We start from the raw sequence: 16,319 nt of genomic DNA on the forward strand, positions 1-16,319 counted from the left end.
ACGTAGCTCTATTTGTATGAGCCAACATGTCACAGTATGAGCTGTTAGGGTGAGGGGTGAGGGGAGAACTGAAAATGAATGTTTCCAAAAAGAGAGAGAGAGAAAATACTAATGCCTCATATTGTCTTGTAGCACTTTCTGCTCGATGAAACCTTTCCCCTGGTTCCTTTTCTCTCTCTTTCCGTCTTTCTCCTGTTCACATGAGTTATTGGACCTATTGACATATCTCTTCTCATCCTTCCTTTTCCTCTGTCGCTCCCCATGATAACGCTATTTTTAAAATAACTACACATATACAGTATATTGAAAAGATTATTGAAATTATGTTTGTTGACAGTGAACACAAATAGAGACAGTATAAATACAGTTTATGTCATAATTTATTCTTCAAGGAATATTTATTATTATTATTATTACTATAGTGTAAATTAGGGATGTATAAGAGAAGTACATTGAACACATCAGGGTTTGTATTTATCAAATTATACGTCAGAAGGATCTTCAGTCCTGAGATGCAAATAATGAGACGTTAAAGAGAATCTAAGAGTAATTCTCAATCTTTCACTTGATTGATCACATGTTTGCTCAAAAAAAATCATTTGGAAAAAACAAATCCATATATTGTTACTGCATCAGTTTCCGTAGTTAGACAACTTGAGTTTATCTCTGTTTTGATTTGGTTTGAGTCTTTTAATCTTTGATATCTTTAAAGTAACAACAATCTAAACTATTTGTATGTCTGTGTATATAAATAGTGATGAAATAAACCAAACTGGATAAAGCAGGAAGCAACAGGGAAAACACAAAGACTGTATTCCTGAATAGGTTTTATAGCCTCATATATAAACAAGCCGTCCATACAGACATGTAGAGTATACTCGTTACCTCTGGAGAGATTTAGAATAAAGTGTGTAAGACAGATAAAAGTGCTCCAACTTGCAAATAAGTGAAAATAAGTTTGTTAACATTTTATAATCAAATCAGTAGTTTGACATTTTAGGAAACGTATTCACCTTCCTGCAGAGGGTTGGATGAGAAGTTTGACACTGTTCCAATATCTTTGATTAAACAAGAAGTTTAGCTTAGCAGCTTTGCACAATATATACATACATGTAGATAGAGTAGTGTGTATATACAGTACATATACAGTGAGATGCTAGGTGGCAGATCTGCATGGAACCAGGCCTGCTGTCTCCCCCTGGTGCTAAACTAAGCTGACTGCTCAAGAATGCAAATATGTATTGTTACTTAAATGTCCTACTTTTTAAATTTTTTTTTTAGGTTTGTCAGCAGAAGTGAATAATTTATACTTTCATCTTTTACATTAAGCCCCAATTTTTCACCATTAGTCGTTTGATAAATACAGGCCCTGCCCCCATATGAGGGACACGTTGATATTTCAGTGTTGGACGAGTAAATGAAGCACAGTGCTTTTTTAGTATTATCATTATTGTACAGAGGGTTGTGTCAGTGAGCGTGTGCTTCGCCTGCGTCTCCCTGTGCGCTTTCTGACACAACCTTTAATTCTCTCCACGTTTCCCTTTTCAGTTTCCCTTCAGTTTTTTCGAGCTTGTACAGTCCATGCGACGGGTTGCTTCAAAGAGCCAAAACCTACTTACCTGTGTACGTGTGGTTCTCTTGGGGTTCATTATTCTGATTATGTTCATGGCTGTGTTTGCACATGCGTTGGTTGTTTCTGACTTCAGTTGTAATGAATAAAGAATCATTCTGGGTTGTGAACGACATGGCGGTGACGGCAGCGTCTCATTCCTCTGATCTGTGTTTCACCTCTCAGCTTCTCTCCATCCTCTCTGTCTCTCTGTGGCCTCTCTCTCTCGCCCCTCATCACTGAAGTGCTATTTATAGTTGCCCTGGTTTTCTCCCACTCTCTCTCTCTCTCTCTCTCTCTCTCTCTCTGTATTTTCATTCCTCTCTGTCAGAACATGAAGTGCAGCATCTCTCACTGTCTTGTGTGGAATCACAGAAGGTCTCACAGGTTTGTGTTTTCATTTCTCCACATTATGGTGCCGGTTGTTTTCATGCCTCACATAACAATGACCAAGTCTTCACACTGCAAAAAAATTCAAATCTTAGGCAGACTCAACGTTTTTAGGGAAATTACATTAGGGTGAAAATTACATTTTGAGCCCAACTCAATTTCACTAAGTTTAAGAACCTTTTGTTCTGATAGTTTAAAGATAATTGAAAAAACGTAACATTTTGATGTGAGCATTTCAAGATACGAAAGATTCTGGTGTTTCTACTCACCATTATCCAGGTTATCTAAGTACTGAGACGTCAGTTGTCGTTAACATTTATATTTTTGCCAGTTTTAATATTTAAATGGCAGAAATTATTTTTAACCTGTTTTCCAAGCTGTGCCTCTGTTTCTGGATCAAAATGAAGATGGCAGCCAAGAGATACCTGGATAGAAAACAGAGAGGAAACTGGGACAATCTCTTTCCTTGTGCAGTAAGCGGAATATTATTGAAATCAGATGGTTGGGAAGAGTTTTCTGATAATATATTCAACCTATAAATCATAACGAATCCTCTCTCTCTTATGTGGTAGCACATGAGCTACATTAGCTTTTAATAGTACAATCGAGACTTTTAAAAAGTACAGATGTTTTTTATTAGCTTTTCTTTTTCCTTGCAGCCACTTTAAATGTAACCAGGTGAAGTATGGACCCAGACAGTCAGGCCAACGGAGCACAGGTTGGATGGAGAGCCTGAAGGTGGGAGCGGAGCCAGTCTGAGTGAGCAGGATCACAGATGGCCGTTTAGCCTCCCAAGGAGAACCAGCATCTCTCAGATCATTGAACTTGGCCTCACGCTGCACGCCTCTCTCCTCCATCACTCCGTCCCCAGCTTCCCCATGGGTCGGCTACGCTGGCTGTCTCGCTGTGTGTGTTTGCGTCATCCTGCGGCTCCCTCACTGGGCTGTGGTCTCAGCCGCATCAGGACTGATGGATGATCGCTGGGAAATACGTATCCGGCCTCCTGCAAACTAATGCCTGGGTAACCAATTTAACCTGCACACGTGAAAACTGCAAGTGCAGACGATTCTGTGGGATTTGAGGTCATGGAGGCAGGAAACTAAAGCCAATGATCCACGTTACCTCTTGTTTCAGCATCATTACACATCTGCACCAAGGGGATCTTCTGTCTTCCCCTTCATGCTTCCATTGTGTCTAGATCTCTTGTCAACCCTCCAAGCAGAGTTGGAAAAACTACTCAATCCTCAAAACTCTTTTACTTAAGTGAACGTACCAATACAGCAAAAGTGAAGGTTTTACATTCAAACCCTAGAGGTGCAGTGAAATTAGGGACATCAACCCAACTACTACATCTAGGTACAATTTGTAGGTACACCTACTTTACAACATTTCAGAGGGAATGATAGAAGTATAAAGTAAAGTAAAAATGAGCGTAGCCTGAAGTAAAGATGGATGACATGTCTCCACCTCCACTTCCTCTATACTGTCCAGAAATAAAGCCAGAATAACCCAGATATGAAGGCGGCCATCTTGAACAAATTATGTCATTCAGAGCCACTCTATGCAGTGGTCATCTGAGATTGGAGCCGTGGTATCATGTCAAATTCATCCGACGTGTATTTTGTTTTTTTTAGTTTGGTCCATGTCCGGTCCACTTACATGGAGGAGGCAGGGTTTACGACCTTTACTGCCGCCAGCCACCAGGGGGCGATCCATATGCTTTGGAGCTGTATGGTTCAAAGTTATATTCTCTCACTGCCGTCAGTCATAAAGACAGATACTGTAGAATCTACTGCAAATCACAAGAATCTATTAATTGTTCATGAAAGTGATTTAAACAGAAGTACCCAGTGCCTCGATTGTTGTGTATACAAGAGTACAAATATTGCTTTACAGCAGCTGGATTGACCTGCATGTGTTCTCAGTGTGATGCATTTGGCAGAGTGCAAATGAGCAAATATCAGGTGGTGCAAACACAGAGCTGGCGTGAAGACAGCGGCACAGGCACAGTAGCCCACAGGCCGGACAAGCAAGACTGAAAAAGAGAGAAATCCCAAGTGCAAAGTGTCTTTAAGCCACGTTTGGAAATGTCAGTTTATCAGTTCGAGAGTCTTTGGTGTGTGGTCAGCTCTGCTACTGAAGGATCTTCTTCTTGATGAACTGGCAGAGGCAGAGAGGGGCGAGGGTGCAGTGATTCCTCCGGGAGCGTAGGCGGTGGTGTGACGGTCCCGACAACCTCTCAGACACCAGCAGCTTCACATAGGCTGCGCTGTACGTCATCAGAAGCTGGTTGGCTTTAGCCTGCAAAAATAAATTGTTCAGAAAGAGAACAGTAATATTTTTCCTGTATGGAATACAGACTGAAAACCAATGCTGCCTGGTGAAGATACAATCTGCATCATATGCTACCGTAAAGTTACACAAGTATTGTCGGGTGCTTATGTAGGTGGATTACTGTTTTTGTTCAGCAATAATTTTTCAGAATAAAATTAACTAAATCCTCCCAATGCTGGCTCAGGCTCTCTCACCTCAGCAGGTAATGACGGGTCAGGGATGAGGCTGTAGTTGGTAGTGACTTTGTTGTCGTCCCGCTGGCTCGATGAGGAACTGCAGCCTGCGTCCTGGTCGTCATGCGTGAGCAGAGGCCTCTGTTCCTCTGAGGCCTGCTGCTCCACATCAGAGCCGACGACCTCCCGGTCAACAGCCGTGACCTTAGTCATGAGGACGAGGTGGGACATTTTCTTCTTCAGTTTTTTCTAGTCAAAGTGTGAAATTGATGGAATCGGTTTAACTTCCTCCACAGACTGGAACAAAGCCGTGAAATGAGCGAGGACCAAGACGGGAGAGAACAAACAGAGCGGCGGATGTTCCAGACTCACTCACCTGGATGTCATTCGCCACAAAGCTGTGGTCCTCTAAAGCTTCAGTCAGGGCCCTCAGGCAGCGGGTCATGTCCCAGTATACAAAGTACAACTACAGAGAGATGGAAACAGTTTGTAAAACTATTCAACTTCAATTGTACAACTTCAGTTATATGATTTCAGAAGAACAACCTGCATGTTTCCTGTGCAGCTCTGTACCCAGTCGGCCACGGCCACCAGCAGCTTGTGTTTCACCATCCTCTCATTCACCTGGATTAACCGCACGTCTAAATTCATGTTGATCTGACACAGAAACACATGCATACGTTTTAGAGTAAATAATTCAAACTGTGAAACCACTGGAGGAGAATTTAAAGAATCTCGTCACATATCTCATCACATTTTTCATCACATATGACAATGTCAATATTCATGTGGAGACAGATTCCCTGTGTACCTCCTTGTTACTCTGGTGCAGGACGAAGATGATGGCGGTGGTGAGGAAGATGGAGACCATGCTGACGCAGAGACAGAGCACCCAGTAGTCGCTGACGGTGATGTAGAGGTGGAGGGTGGAGAACACGGCGCACCAAACCACAACATACAGCACCTGGTGGAGGAAGAGGAGGAGAGGCTGTCAACTGTCACAACAACTTTGAGAGCAAAGGCATGAAATATTCAGTGACAGCAGGAAAGTAACATTGAAAGAATACATGACAACAACCAATCTGTTTTGGATCGAAATCAATCTCATGTCCTTCTATTAATTATGGTGATTATGGTGCAGGAACCATCTTATTCTAAATATCTTAATAAAAATCATTTGGACAATCCACCTTATCAACACAAACCACAGAGGCTAAAGAAGTAAAAACACATTCATGTTACTGATGTATAATGTGACAAATGTCATGATCCCCATTTGGCAATTAAATAGCAGAACACAATCATATTTTTGTTTTATCATAACGTTTTGCCTGTGAAGTAATGTGATCATTGTCATTATGATTATATGACTTCTGTATCCACAATAGTTCATGAATTACGACCAGTGTCATGTGTCAACAGTGTGAGAAAATAGGATTGTAAAACTTGGTGGAACCTGGTTAAACAATGTTCAAAGTACAAAGCAGAGGTACTGGTTGTTAAAGGAGAAAAATCCTGTTGATTTCTTGAAATGGAAATTGCAGAGACTGGATATTCTTTTTTATAATTATCCAGTTACTTTATAGACATATAATGTTAAATCACTGACATGTAATGTGAGAGTAAGAACTGCAGAAGAAGAGAGAGGGAAAAAGAGACAGTGGTAGAGAGCCGAACAATCGTACCGGTGCCATTATGAAATGAAAGTAAGCCGAGTTAAAAACCATGTATCTCCTGACTGAGGGAACCTCCAGAGCTGTTCTCAGTGGATCCTCCATGTCACTGACTGGAATCTAACAGAATTACAAAAGAAAACAAAGTTAATATAGGGTCAGACATAATTCTCTAATAATCTTATTTTAGCCATGACTGGGTTATTTGTGCTGCTGTGTGTGTGTGTGTGTGTGTGTGTGTGTGTGTGTGTGTGTGTGTGTGTGTGTGTGTGTGTGTGTGTGTGTGTGTGTGTGTGTGTGTGTGTGTGTGTGTGTGCGTGTGTGTGTTGACCTGGAAGCCATCGCTCTCCAGTCTGGCTCGACACTGAGACAGATCAAAACGTGGGTTTAACGTTGAGCAGCTGGACACTGACAGAACACACTGGCCTGAGAACACATGAGTGAAAGAAAGAGTGCGTTAAACACTTTGTTAAAATCAGATGTCCGTGTGGTCCATGTGAAACTTCAGACACGGCAACAGGCAGTAATTGTGCATGAATACTTGAAAAGCAGCTCATTTTATAATGTTATGTATATTAGTGGGGGGTTGTGTATTAAAGATCCAGGTGATCTTGTTCAACATGTGACACAGAGCTTATGTTGCAGTAACACGTGTGAGGAAATTACCGTTTGACCAGCTGTTGTTGTTGGCTTGTGGTTGAGGTTTGGTTTGTCTGATCTGGACGTCCACCTCACTCTCCTCCGTCACCGCACAACCTCTGCTTTTGTCCTCCATCGCTTCAGAGGTCAGCAAACCCTGGAGAAGATCAGTTCATCAGATTCGAGCTCCGAGAACAACTTCATTTAAAAACAGCCACTGTGTTGATAAAACTGGAAAATTAGGAAGTGGCTGCACGGGAATATTTCATGACCAGATAACACTTTAGACACAATTAGGGTGGAATGTTTTGTACTGACTCGGTATCAGCACAGATTATATCACACGAATACTTATTATGACTCAATAATATCTATATAAATAAATAAGTCTCTCTCTCTCTCTCTCTCTCTCTATATATATATATATATATATATATATATATATCTATAGTCCAGAGCTGGTGAAAATGTGAAAGTAAAATCTAAATACACCGTAATTACAATAGAATGAAAGAGGATCCGGTGGCGTTCATGTGACAGCAGTCTCGCATCACTTTGCAATTATATCAGCAACAATGATGACAAAAGGAACTAATGAACGCGCGAGAGCTCATGACTTCAAGATTGTAAGTGTCGGAAATGAAGATTATCATTCACACCAAATCATTTCTCATGTGACACACAGAAGGCTGACATGTGGTGATTATAAAAGTTCAGCGAGTGAGGCAGCACGTCTCGACCTTATTATAAAATAAGATAGATGTGTACACGTATTGATTGTTGTGTTTCGCCTGAGGTTCTCTCTGCAGCTGCTCTGGAGTTTGAAAGGTCAATTAACTGGTAAGATGAAATAATAAATGACTAAGCCAATTCATAGTGACATTGCAAACCAGCCCAAAACAACACAAACACAGACAATTCAGTTTTTAAAACTTTAACAACATGGTTTTAAGTGTATGATTCGTATATAAGATCATGTGTTGAACATTGTGTCTGGTGAGGGTGTATTGTATCTGACAGGATTATATGTGTATGTGTCCTTGAAGAGTTGTTGGACATGTCACGGTTGAAGAAGCAGAACATTCATATTAGACGAGCGTGATCTCGACTAACCCTTTCAAATACACCAAAGCCTTTATCTCCATTATTAACATTGAAATGGCGAAAGAGAAATCTGTAAATGTGCAGGAAGTAACACCACTTCTGTTTTCAGGGCTTTACTGCAATGAAAAGGAAGGTAATGACACAGGCTTAGTCACTGAGGATGTTGCTGAGGTACATTTAAGTGGGTTTACATTTTGGTATCTCTATGCACTTGAACAGGAGCTCACATGCAGCACATACACTTCCTCTGTGAGAGAAAGAAACCGAAATAGACAAAACTAAAGAAATGTTATTCATAGACAAAACCAACTCCCTGTGAGGCACTTCTCCATCTCACACCCGCCTGCCTTCGGGTGACAGAGCCAGCACCAAAGTGTGAAAACTCCCCGCTGCAGTCATGATGTCTCAACCTCTTTCTTAACTCTCTCCTACACAAGAATCCTCCTCTGCTGTTATCTGTCAGCTGCTGCTTTCACTTCTCTTCCTATAAATAAAATGGTGCAATTCATCCCTGCATGCCTATACTCACAGTAACTGCACCTGCAAGAAATGTGTTCAGTTGAATTTCAAATTAACCTCAAGGTCAGACATAATTCTATAATAATCTTATTTTAGCCACAACTGGGTTATTTGTGCTGCTGTGTGTGTGTGTGTGTGTGTGTGTGTGTGTGTGTGTGTGTGTGTGTGTGTGTGTGTGCGCTGCAGGATCTTCAGTGTTTCACTGCTGATGAGAGGAAACACACACGTCTTGAGCTTATCAGACAAGAAACAACTCTGTTGTCTGTTATCATGAAATTCCACCTTCATGCCCACTGCTGTGCACTCATTTGTAAATTTGACCTGTAACTGTAGTTTGTTTGTATTTGTCTAAACTGAAGCATGTCGAGCAGTGACGCCAGAGTTGCTGCAGTTCAACCTGAAAAAAGATTTGATTATTGGATATGAGAGAGAAAAGGGGGGAAGCTTCCCTCACAGAAAACAAATTTCCATGTCCACACTTGACTCACCACTGAGGTTGTGATGCAGTGAAGCCAAAAACCAACACAAGAGAATAAAAAGTTCATACATTTACACGATCAAACACATCCTCACCTGCTTTTCAGATGAAAAACCATCCTGTCAACAAAGCTGTGATGCCTGCCTTCCCTCCCTGGTCCCTGTGCAACACGTGTCTCCAGGCAACATTTCCACATAAACAGTTGTTGTCTTGAAAGCATCGATGTACGTTGTGTCGCAGCCGTCGCAGACTGTGGCGTATGTTACTGTCTCTCTCTTGCTTCTGCTTCTCTCTCCCTCCCTCTCTTGAAGCGTGTGACTCAGATCAACCCGGCCTCATGACTGCAGGAATGTGGTTTGTGGTTCACAGCTTGACACACAACACTAGAGAGAGCAGCTGAACACTGTCAGTTCAAACAGTTTTCATATGCGGAGGGTCATTATGAAATCTGTTTATATTTGTTAATCATCATGAGTGTGTGATAGAGGTTTAAAGGTCCAGTGTGTAAGATTTAGGTAAAAGGGATCTATTGGCAGAAATTTAATGTAGAATAATCCTCATCATGTTTTCACCAGTTCATTTCATCTAAATTGTCTGAATTGTAGTTTTCTTTACCCCAGAAAATGCCCTTTATATTTAAATACTTTATATTTACATAGAGGGGACCCTCTCTACGGAGGCCGCCATGTTTTTTTTACATTAGTCCAGATTGAACAAAGTAAACTTTTTATAAAAACTTAAGGCTACCACAGCTTCTTTTTTATGTTTGGACGGGGAGGGTGAGGTGAGGAGTGTTCAGCTACAGCATACAATTTAAACACTAGACATCACAAAATTCTACACACTGTACCTTTAAACTTTGTGTTATAGGTGCATATATGCAGTGAAAATGTGTCATGGCAGATGAAATTATATTTTATTGACATTCATGGAGTTTGGTTTCACGTCACAGATTTACTTTACAACTGTGACACGTTAACTATTAACTTGTTAAGTCAAAGAGTAGTTCTGGATCAGTGGAGGTCAAACTATGGACTTGAAATTTAACATACAGTCGTCTAACGGTACTTATAAAGACACTGGGTTGAGCAAGAAATTCCCAGAACAATTCCTACATCATTATGAATTAAGTTGATTAAAATACTAATACTACTAATGATAATAATAATATTAACAATACTATTTTATTGTTATTCATCGACAGTGACACAAAGCATTAGGTCTGCAGCTACAGTATCCTGAAATGTAATAGAGGCCAAAGAGAAATTAGTTTCCAGCCTCTCTCTTGATTTGAGCATTACATTTCTTTAGGTTATTACTTTTCTGTGTCACAGCTGTTGTTCTTGTGTATATTCAATAATGTTCAAAAACGTTTTTAATGAAGTACAATAAAAAGGGAAGCATACGAACATATATATATATATATATATACAATGATGTAAAACATGATCAGAACATAATTTGTAGTCTTTTATTGTGAATTATGCTTTTTGTTGTTTACAGTCTCTTATTTTGATGAGGAGCGGCGGTCATGTGACCGTCCATCTTGTCACGTGTCCTGAGGCCGCAGCTGATGCAGCAGAAAGGAGCTCGGTTTATTTGTCTCCTCGTCGTTTCTCCGGCGTCAGTCGCTTTTCTCCGGGTTTCGGTGGCTTGTCTCGGGCTCGGTCGGTTGGTTTCGGGCAGCTCGTCTCCTCGCTGTGGCGTGAGAACGACAGAGGAAGCAGATGAAACATGGCTGCTCTCTTCTTACTTCTTCTCTCCGCTCCTCTGTTCCACTGCGGCTCTGTCAGCGGCCCGTTAAAGGTAAAGCAGCTACGTCACCTGCAAACACATCCACACACAAACTCATACATGTGTTCACATGCTTGACGCAAGTAAAAGTACCTTCGCTACTCTGTCAAAGTACTCCATTCGTCCAGTCATTAAAATAACTCGACTGGGAGTTCTTCACAAATAAATGGGTCTTTTTTTTTTATCATGTGAGCTCTGAGTCTGTTTCCTCTACATTTTGGAAAACTAAGAGTTCACGCTTGAACTGTCGAAAAAAAAGGCTTGAGCACAGAGTCATAACAAAAGAGGGAACCGAGGCTGAGGTTAAAATCCGGAGGGGAAGTTTATTTACCAACCACTGCAAAATACTTTTTACAAAATGAAAGCCAGGCGATCTGGAGCATCGATCGCAGCTGGAACCGTGAAACATTTAAAACAGTATAAACACAGTAGGTAACGCTGTTTGATGATCAAAAATGATCATCCGAAGATATTACTCATTGCTCTCGTCTGTCCGTCCGCTGCCTCTTCCCCCTCTCTTCATGTCTCCATCCAGCTCGAGCCCCTGATGTTAGAAGAGCAACTGCTGTGGGTGAACGGTCAGGACTTCGTGAGCAGCTACAGGATCCCGCTGCTCACCTTCACCCCCAAGGGAAGCCTGCTGGCCTTTGCTGAGGGCAGGAAAATGTCCAGAAGCGACTACGGGTCAAAGTTCATCGCGATGCGGCGCTCCACAGACAAAGGCAGGTCGACCGTGGAGGCAGTGACGCAATCAGAGACAGTTCGATTTGTACACAAAACACATACACAGTGGTTCAGTTACAAGTCTACAGTGAAATATTGACATATCATTAAAAAGACACTCAACATAACGCAGTTCTTCCTTCTCTCTTCGTCCTGAATCCTCTCTCCAGGAGCCACCTGGTCCCCGATGTCATTCATCGCTGATGATGATCGATCAGAGCAGGACGGCCTGAACCTGGGCTCCGTGGTGGTGGACATGGACGTGCGCAGAGTCATTCTGATCTACACCATGTGCTTCCACCTGCACGGCTGCAGCACCTCCAGCACCATGATGGTGGAGAGCAAGGACGACGGCCTGAGCTGGGGCTCGCCCAAAAACCTCTCAGCCCAGATCGGAGTCAAGAACTTTGCTCCGGGGCCAGGGACCGGCATCCAGGTGAGAGACTGATGTGATGAGTGATATTACTAGGATAATGATATGAGTAAGATTGGATCTGAATAAAACTTAGACATCCCAACTGTTAAAATTCTGCTCTTACTTAATTATGTCGTTGCTTTTTTTTTGTTGTTTTTTAAGTTCGTCGTACCTTTGTGTCTTTCTCTCTACAGAAGCGTCATGATCCAAACAAAGGCAGGTTGGTGGTTTGTGGTCACGGAACAATAGAGGGTGATGGTGTTTTCTGCATCCTGAGCGACGACCATGGAAAAACCTGGAGCAACGGCGCAGCGCTGAAAAGCATCCCCTACAACCAGAAGAAGAGGCAGCAGGACTTCAGCCCTGACGAGTGCCAGGTACCGTGTGTGGAAATGGCTCGTAAACCACTTAATGATGGTTACAATCTTGATTCCTTCATGTGCAACATCGAAATAAAATATGAAGATATGTTTAAATTATTCCTAGGAATCACAATATACTTCATACTTTGCTTTAAAACGAAAGTATAAAACATAACTTTCCCCCTCGATTCACTGTTTCACATATTTTTCCAGTCCATGTACTCTCATGAGGCCGCGAGCAGATGGCCGACATTTTATAAACCTCTAATCAAAGTATCTGTTGAACCCAATCTGCTGCATGTGCATCATTTCTGATGTGATACTTTTTCATCGTGGCTGTTTATCTGTCCGCCTGTTGTGGAGGTCTTGTGCTCTCTAGTGGCCGAACAATAAAAATCACCCTTAGATTTGATATTTTAAAACATCTACCAGTTGTCTCACCTCAACTATCAGCGTGTGCATGTGTGTGTGTGTGTGTGTCTTCTCTGCTCTTCCTCCCCGATTCACGCTTAAATTCTGTCCTATCGATAAAGGCCATAGTGCCCAAAAATATAAAACTGATTATTGTTCCCTGTGAGACACTAAAGATTTCCCTCCCTCTCTGCGCTCCTGCAGCCAGTCGAGATGCCAGACGGCAGCATCATCGTCAATGTGCGGAACCAGAACAACTACCACTGCAGGTGTCGTGTGGTGGCACGCAGCCGTGACGGGGGAATGACCCTGCCCATAGAGGATGTGTTCTTCGACTACGAACTGGTGGATCCTGTAGTGGCAGCCGGGGCGCTGCAGAAGGAGGGAGTGATGTACTTCATCAACCCCTCCAACGAGTACAAGAGTAAGAACCACTGAAACAGATACTCTCGATCTCTTTGCCTCTGATGCGTTCGTACATCCCACGTTGCTTTTTTGCAGTTATTTGAAAGCAATAGCAGCAGAGTTACAGGTAGTTTAGGGCGCCACAGAACATTAATTTCACTTTTTGTCATTGAAAAAGATTGAAGTGTATGAAACATCGAGCCAAGTAAAACGATAATAACAATTTTCAGATGTCTTCCTATTGTTTGACAATAACTTTTAAGCAAAATACTGTGTTTACAATGACTCATATTTGTTTTACAGATCAGAAAATATATTTTTGGATACTTTTTTCACCATTTTTGTTCAAAGTTGTATTTGTAGTGTAATGTACTGTTTTTTTTAAATTTTTCAATCAACCGACTCATCGTTTCAGCTCTAATGTCCCCTTGATTTACTTCACCCTCAGGAGTTAACCTCACCTTGCGTTGGTCGCTGACCGATGGGAACTCTTGGGAGAATAACACGGTCCAGATATGGGCGGGGCCGAGTGGCTACTCCTGCATGACATCGCTGGACAACAGTGTTATCGAGGACAAGAAGTACATCTACATCATCTACGAGAAAGGCCATAAAGACTCTGATGAGGCTATCTCGTTCGTCAAGATCCACCTGTTTGGTGGCCGGTAACGTTTGTGAATAGGAGGTCAGGACGTAAACTTTAGGAATCAAGCATGAGGTAAAACAAATGAGTGATTTTTTTTACTCTTGATTTGGGTGAAAAAAACATTTCTGAGAGGGACCACTGTTTAACTGTCACACCTTTTTTGGGCTCTCAAATTCACTGAAGGGAAAAGGAAAAAAGAAGAGATTGTTTGCTCCTGCCAATCTCTCAGGGAGAAAATTATACACCTTTAAAACCCTGATTATTATGCTAAATATTGGAAATGCATGTATTTAAAGATGGACAACACGTCCTCACTATCCAGAAATGAAGCCAAAATATCCCGGATAGACACGCACCATCGTGAGCTTTTGGAGCCAGAATTTGTACGGTAGTGATCAGGGGATGGAGCTGCAGTGGTTATAAAAGTGACCGATCTCGAGTCAGCCTCAGCTGTCCATAATTACATCTCCTTTTCTCCATCTCCATTTTTATAGCATCAAATAACAATTTTTTTTTACTGGAAACAATGTACATATCCATCATACAAAAATGCATTTGATGTGTATTTAGTTTATTTTGGTCCATGTCCTATCCGCACAAATAGAGGAGGTGGGATTAATGAACTGTACTGCAGCCGGCCACCGTGTAGCAATAGAAACGCCTTGGTTTCACTTTCAGGGAGCTGTGATGTCGTCCATCTTAATATACAATCTGTACTTGGCACCACAAACGTCTAACAGATGAAGTCTGAAAATACCTCCTTGTTCCATTCTTCAAAATTCCCACGGTTGATTGTATCACAGGTTTGAGTTCCTTCTTTCCACACAAAAGGAAACAATGACGAAGGGATAGATTTTGATAAATAATGTACAGATCAAAAGACACAAGTTTCTATGTTATTCAGACCATAGTGAAAGTATTGTCTATTTTGAAGCTTCTATATTTAAATATTGCACAATGCCTATAGTAACTATTTCACCAGTTTTCCATGCAGTTTGACTTTAGACAAGCTGTTTGATCTTGATGGTCTAAAAACATGAATAGTGATGCGACTCTGAAATATAAACTTCCCTGGCATTGATCATCTGTTATCTATGAATTGAAAGTATGACTGTTCTTGGTTCTGGTGTGAAGTGATTTTGTATTTTCTCACATAACACAGTTTTCTACTTAAGAAATCAAATCAATCAAAATCTAATTATATTTTTGCTTGTAATCATGAGCAATTTCAAATTTTGTCTATATTGAGATGTGTGTGCCATGAATTCATTTTGATTGTAACTGATGCTTTTGTTGCTAAAAGCCTTTAGTGTGTGTGTGACTGGATGTGGGAGTGAAGGGGAAAGTACAATATGTGTCCTCTTTTGCACTTATACAAATATTATGATGTTCTGTAACCAGCCACGTGCCATTGATGCTTCAGGCAAAGGATTCTAATGATGATAATGAGCAGGGACTGCGCAATAAACACCACATCAACACTGACAGCCTTTCTCATCTGAGACGTTATTGTAGTGTCGTTGCTTCTGGTCAGATGATGAGAAACAGGGAGAAGACCTCCCAGGAAATGTTTTGTTAGAAGGGAGGTGAAATATCAAGAGAGGAGGTACCAAAGATTTACATCTGACGAATCTTCTCTGTTGTATTAATTTGACTTCACTCTTGCAGCATCTTTTCCTGACATGTCACTCTGCTATAATCCCGTTAATGCACAACTAGGCTTTAAGATTTTGCAGCCCTATCAGTGCTAACTTCATTTTTCAGCCGGACAACGAGACCGAACATACAGCAACAGTCTTAATGAAGTGTCTTCAAGGACAAGACGAACATGGAGGCCTCCACAGAGCCCTGGTTTTAAGATCATGGAGTCAGTCTGGGATCATGTGACCTGAGATGGTTTGCAGAAAACCTGCTGAGTACCATGAAAACTTGTTTAACTAGGAGAACTTATGCTAATTTTAAGTCACAGGGTGATCACATCAAATATTGACTTTTCTCTGACATATCTTATTTTGCATAAAGCTCACTTATAAATAAAAACACAAGTAATATTAATACATATCTAATGTACAATACAGTACACTACAACTGTATTAATCCTGAAGATGCAGACATGTACTGACAAACACAATAAAACACAAACACGCATTAAGCTTTAAGAACATTAGGGTCGTAATAAATAAATGATCAACCTGGCAGACAGACATAAACTCCACAAGCTACCACATATTTATCTCATTATTATTATTACAAGCATCATGGCTTCATTTTCAGTGCCTTGTGATTTTGCACAGTAATGTATGATAAAACTTGCAATTTGGATAAAATCATAAAAGTTCCCCTTGAATTCTCTCGTGTTCGGGAAGTGAAGTAAATCAATAACTGAGCTGCACATACAGATATCCTATCCTGCAGCTCCTGTGACCTGAGATACCCTCTGGGTCATGTTTTTTTATTTTATTATTATTATTATTATAGATAAAAATGTCTGCAGGGTTTATATGAGTCAAAACACTTCAGAACAGAATTAATCTTAATTATCATAGTGAAAAATACTAATATCTAATTACGACTGGTGTCCAAATACAGTAGATAAATCATACCTCTTGTTGTTTTTGATAATCATCTTCCAATTCACTGGATG

At 41.0% G+C, this 16,319-nt stretch overlaps 2 protein-coding genes across 2 annotated transcripts; one reads left to right on the top strand and one right to left on the bottom strand.

Moving 5' to 3' along the window:
* Positions 1-3,240: 3,240 nt before the first annotated feature.
* Positions 3,241-9,347, bottom strand: tmem268 (transmembrane protein 268). The gene is made up of 9 exons (XM_020108617.2): positions 9,015-9,347; positions 6,846-6,975; positions 6,511-6,605; positions 6,192-6,299; positions 5,318-5,470; positions 5,053-5,163; positions 4,883-4,972; positions 4,528-4,755; positions 3,241-4,300 (listed from the first exon to the last, which is right to left on the bottom strand). Exons 2-9 carry the CDS (start codon positions 6,952-6,954, stop codon positions 4,133-4,135), a joined length of 1,062 nt encoding a protein of 353 aa, XP_019964176.2. The 5' UTR covers positions 6,955-6,975; positions 9,015-9,347; the 3' UTR covers positions 3,241-4,132.
* Positions 9,348-10,422: 1,075 nt separating this feature from the next.
* On the top strand, positions 10,423-15,162 carry neu1 (neuraminidase 1). The gene is made up of 6 exons (XM_020108618.2): positions 10,423-10,725; positions 11,249-11,435; positions 11,607-11,872; positions 12,046-12,228; positions 12,829-13,048; positions 13,478-15,162. The coding sequence occupies exons 1-6, from the start codon at positions 10,654-10,656 to the stop codon at positions 13,696-13,698; spliced, it is 1,149 nt and encodes a 382-aa protein (XP_019964177.2). The 5' UTR covers positions 10,423-10,653; the 3' UTR covers positions 13,699-15,162.
* The last annotated feature ends 1,157 nt before the right edge of the window (positions 15,163-16,319 follow it).

The sequence above is a fragment of the Paralichthys olivaceus genome, chromosome 20, assembly GCF_024713975.1.
Source record: "Paralichthys olivaceus isolate ysfri-2021 chromosome 20, ASM2471397v2, whole genome shotgun sequence".
NCBI classification, from domain to species: Eukaryota; Metazoa; Chordata; class Actinopteri; order Pleuronectiformes; family Paralichthyidae; genus Paralichthys; species Paralichthys olivaceus.

What these genes read in the sequence shown, in the direction of transcription:
- tmem268 (XM_020108617.2), bottom strand. Translation starts at nt 6,954, where the DNA reads ATGGAGGACAAAAGCAGAGGTTGTGCGGTGACGGAGGAGAGTGAGGTG. An exon ending in GCTGCACAGGAAACATGCAG is followed by an intron (nt 4,973 to 5,052) that starts GTTGTTCTTCTG and finishes ATCTCTCTGTAG; the next exon opens with TTGTACTTTGTATACTGGGA. An exon ending in TTGTGGCGAATGACATCCAG is followed by an intron (nt 4,756 to 4,882) that starts GTGAGTGAGTCT and finishes CACTTTGACTAG; the next exon opens with AAAAAACTGAAGAAGAAAAT.
- neu1 (XM_020108618.2), top strand. Translation starts at nt 10,654, where the DNA reads ATGGCTGCTCTCTTCTTACTTCTTCTCTCCGCTCCTCTGTTCCACTGC. An exon ending in TCAGCCCTGACGAGTGCCAG is followed by an intron (nt 12,229 to 12,828) that starts GTACCGTGTGTG and finishes GCGCTCCTGCAG; the next exon opens with CCAGTCGAGATGCCAGACGG. An exon ending in CCCCTCCAACGAGTACAAGA is followed by an intron (nt 13,049 to 13,477) that starts GTAAGAACCACT and finishes CTTCACCCTCAG; the next exon opens with GAGTTAACCTCACCTTGCGT.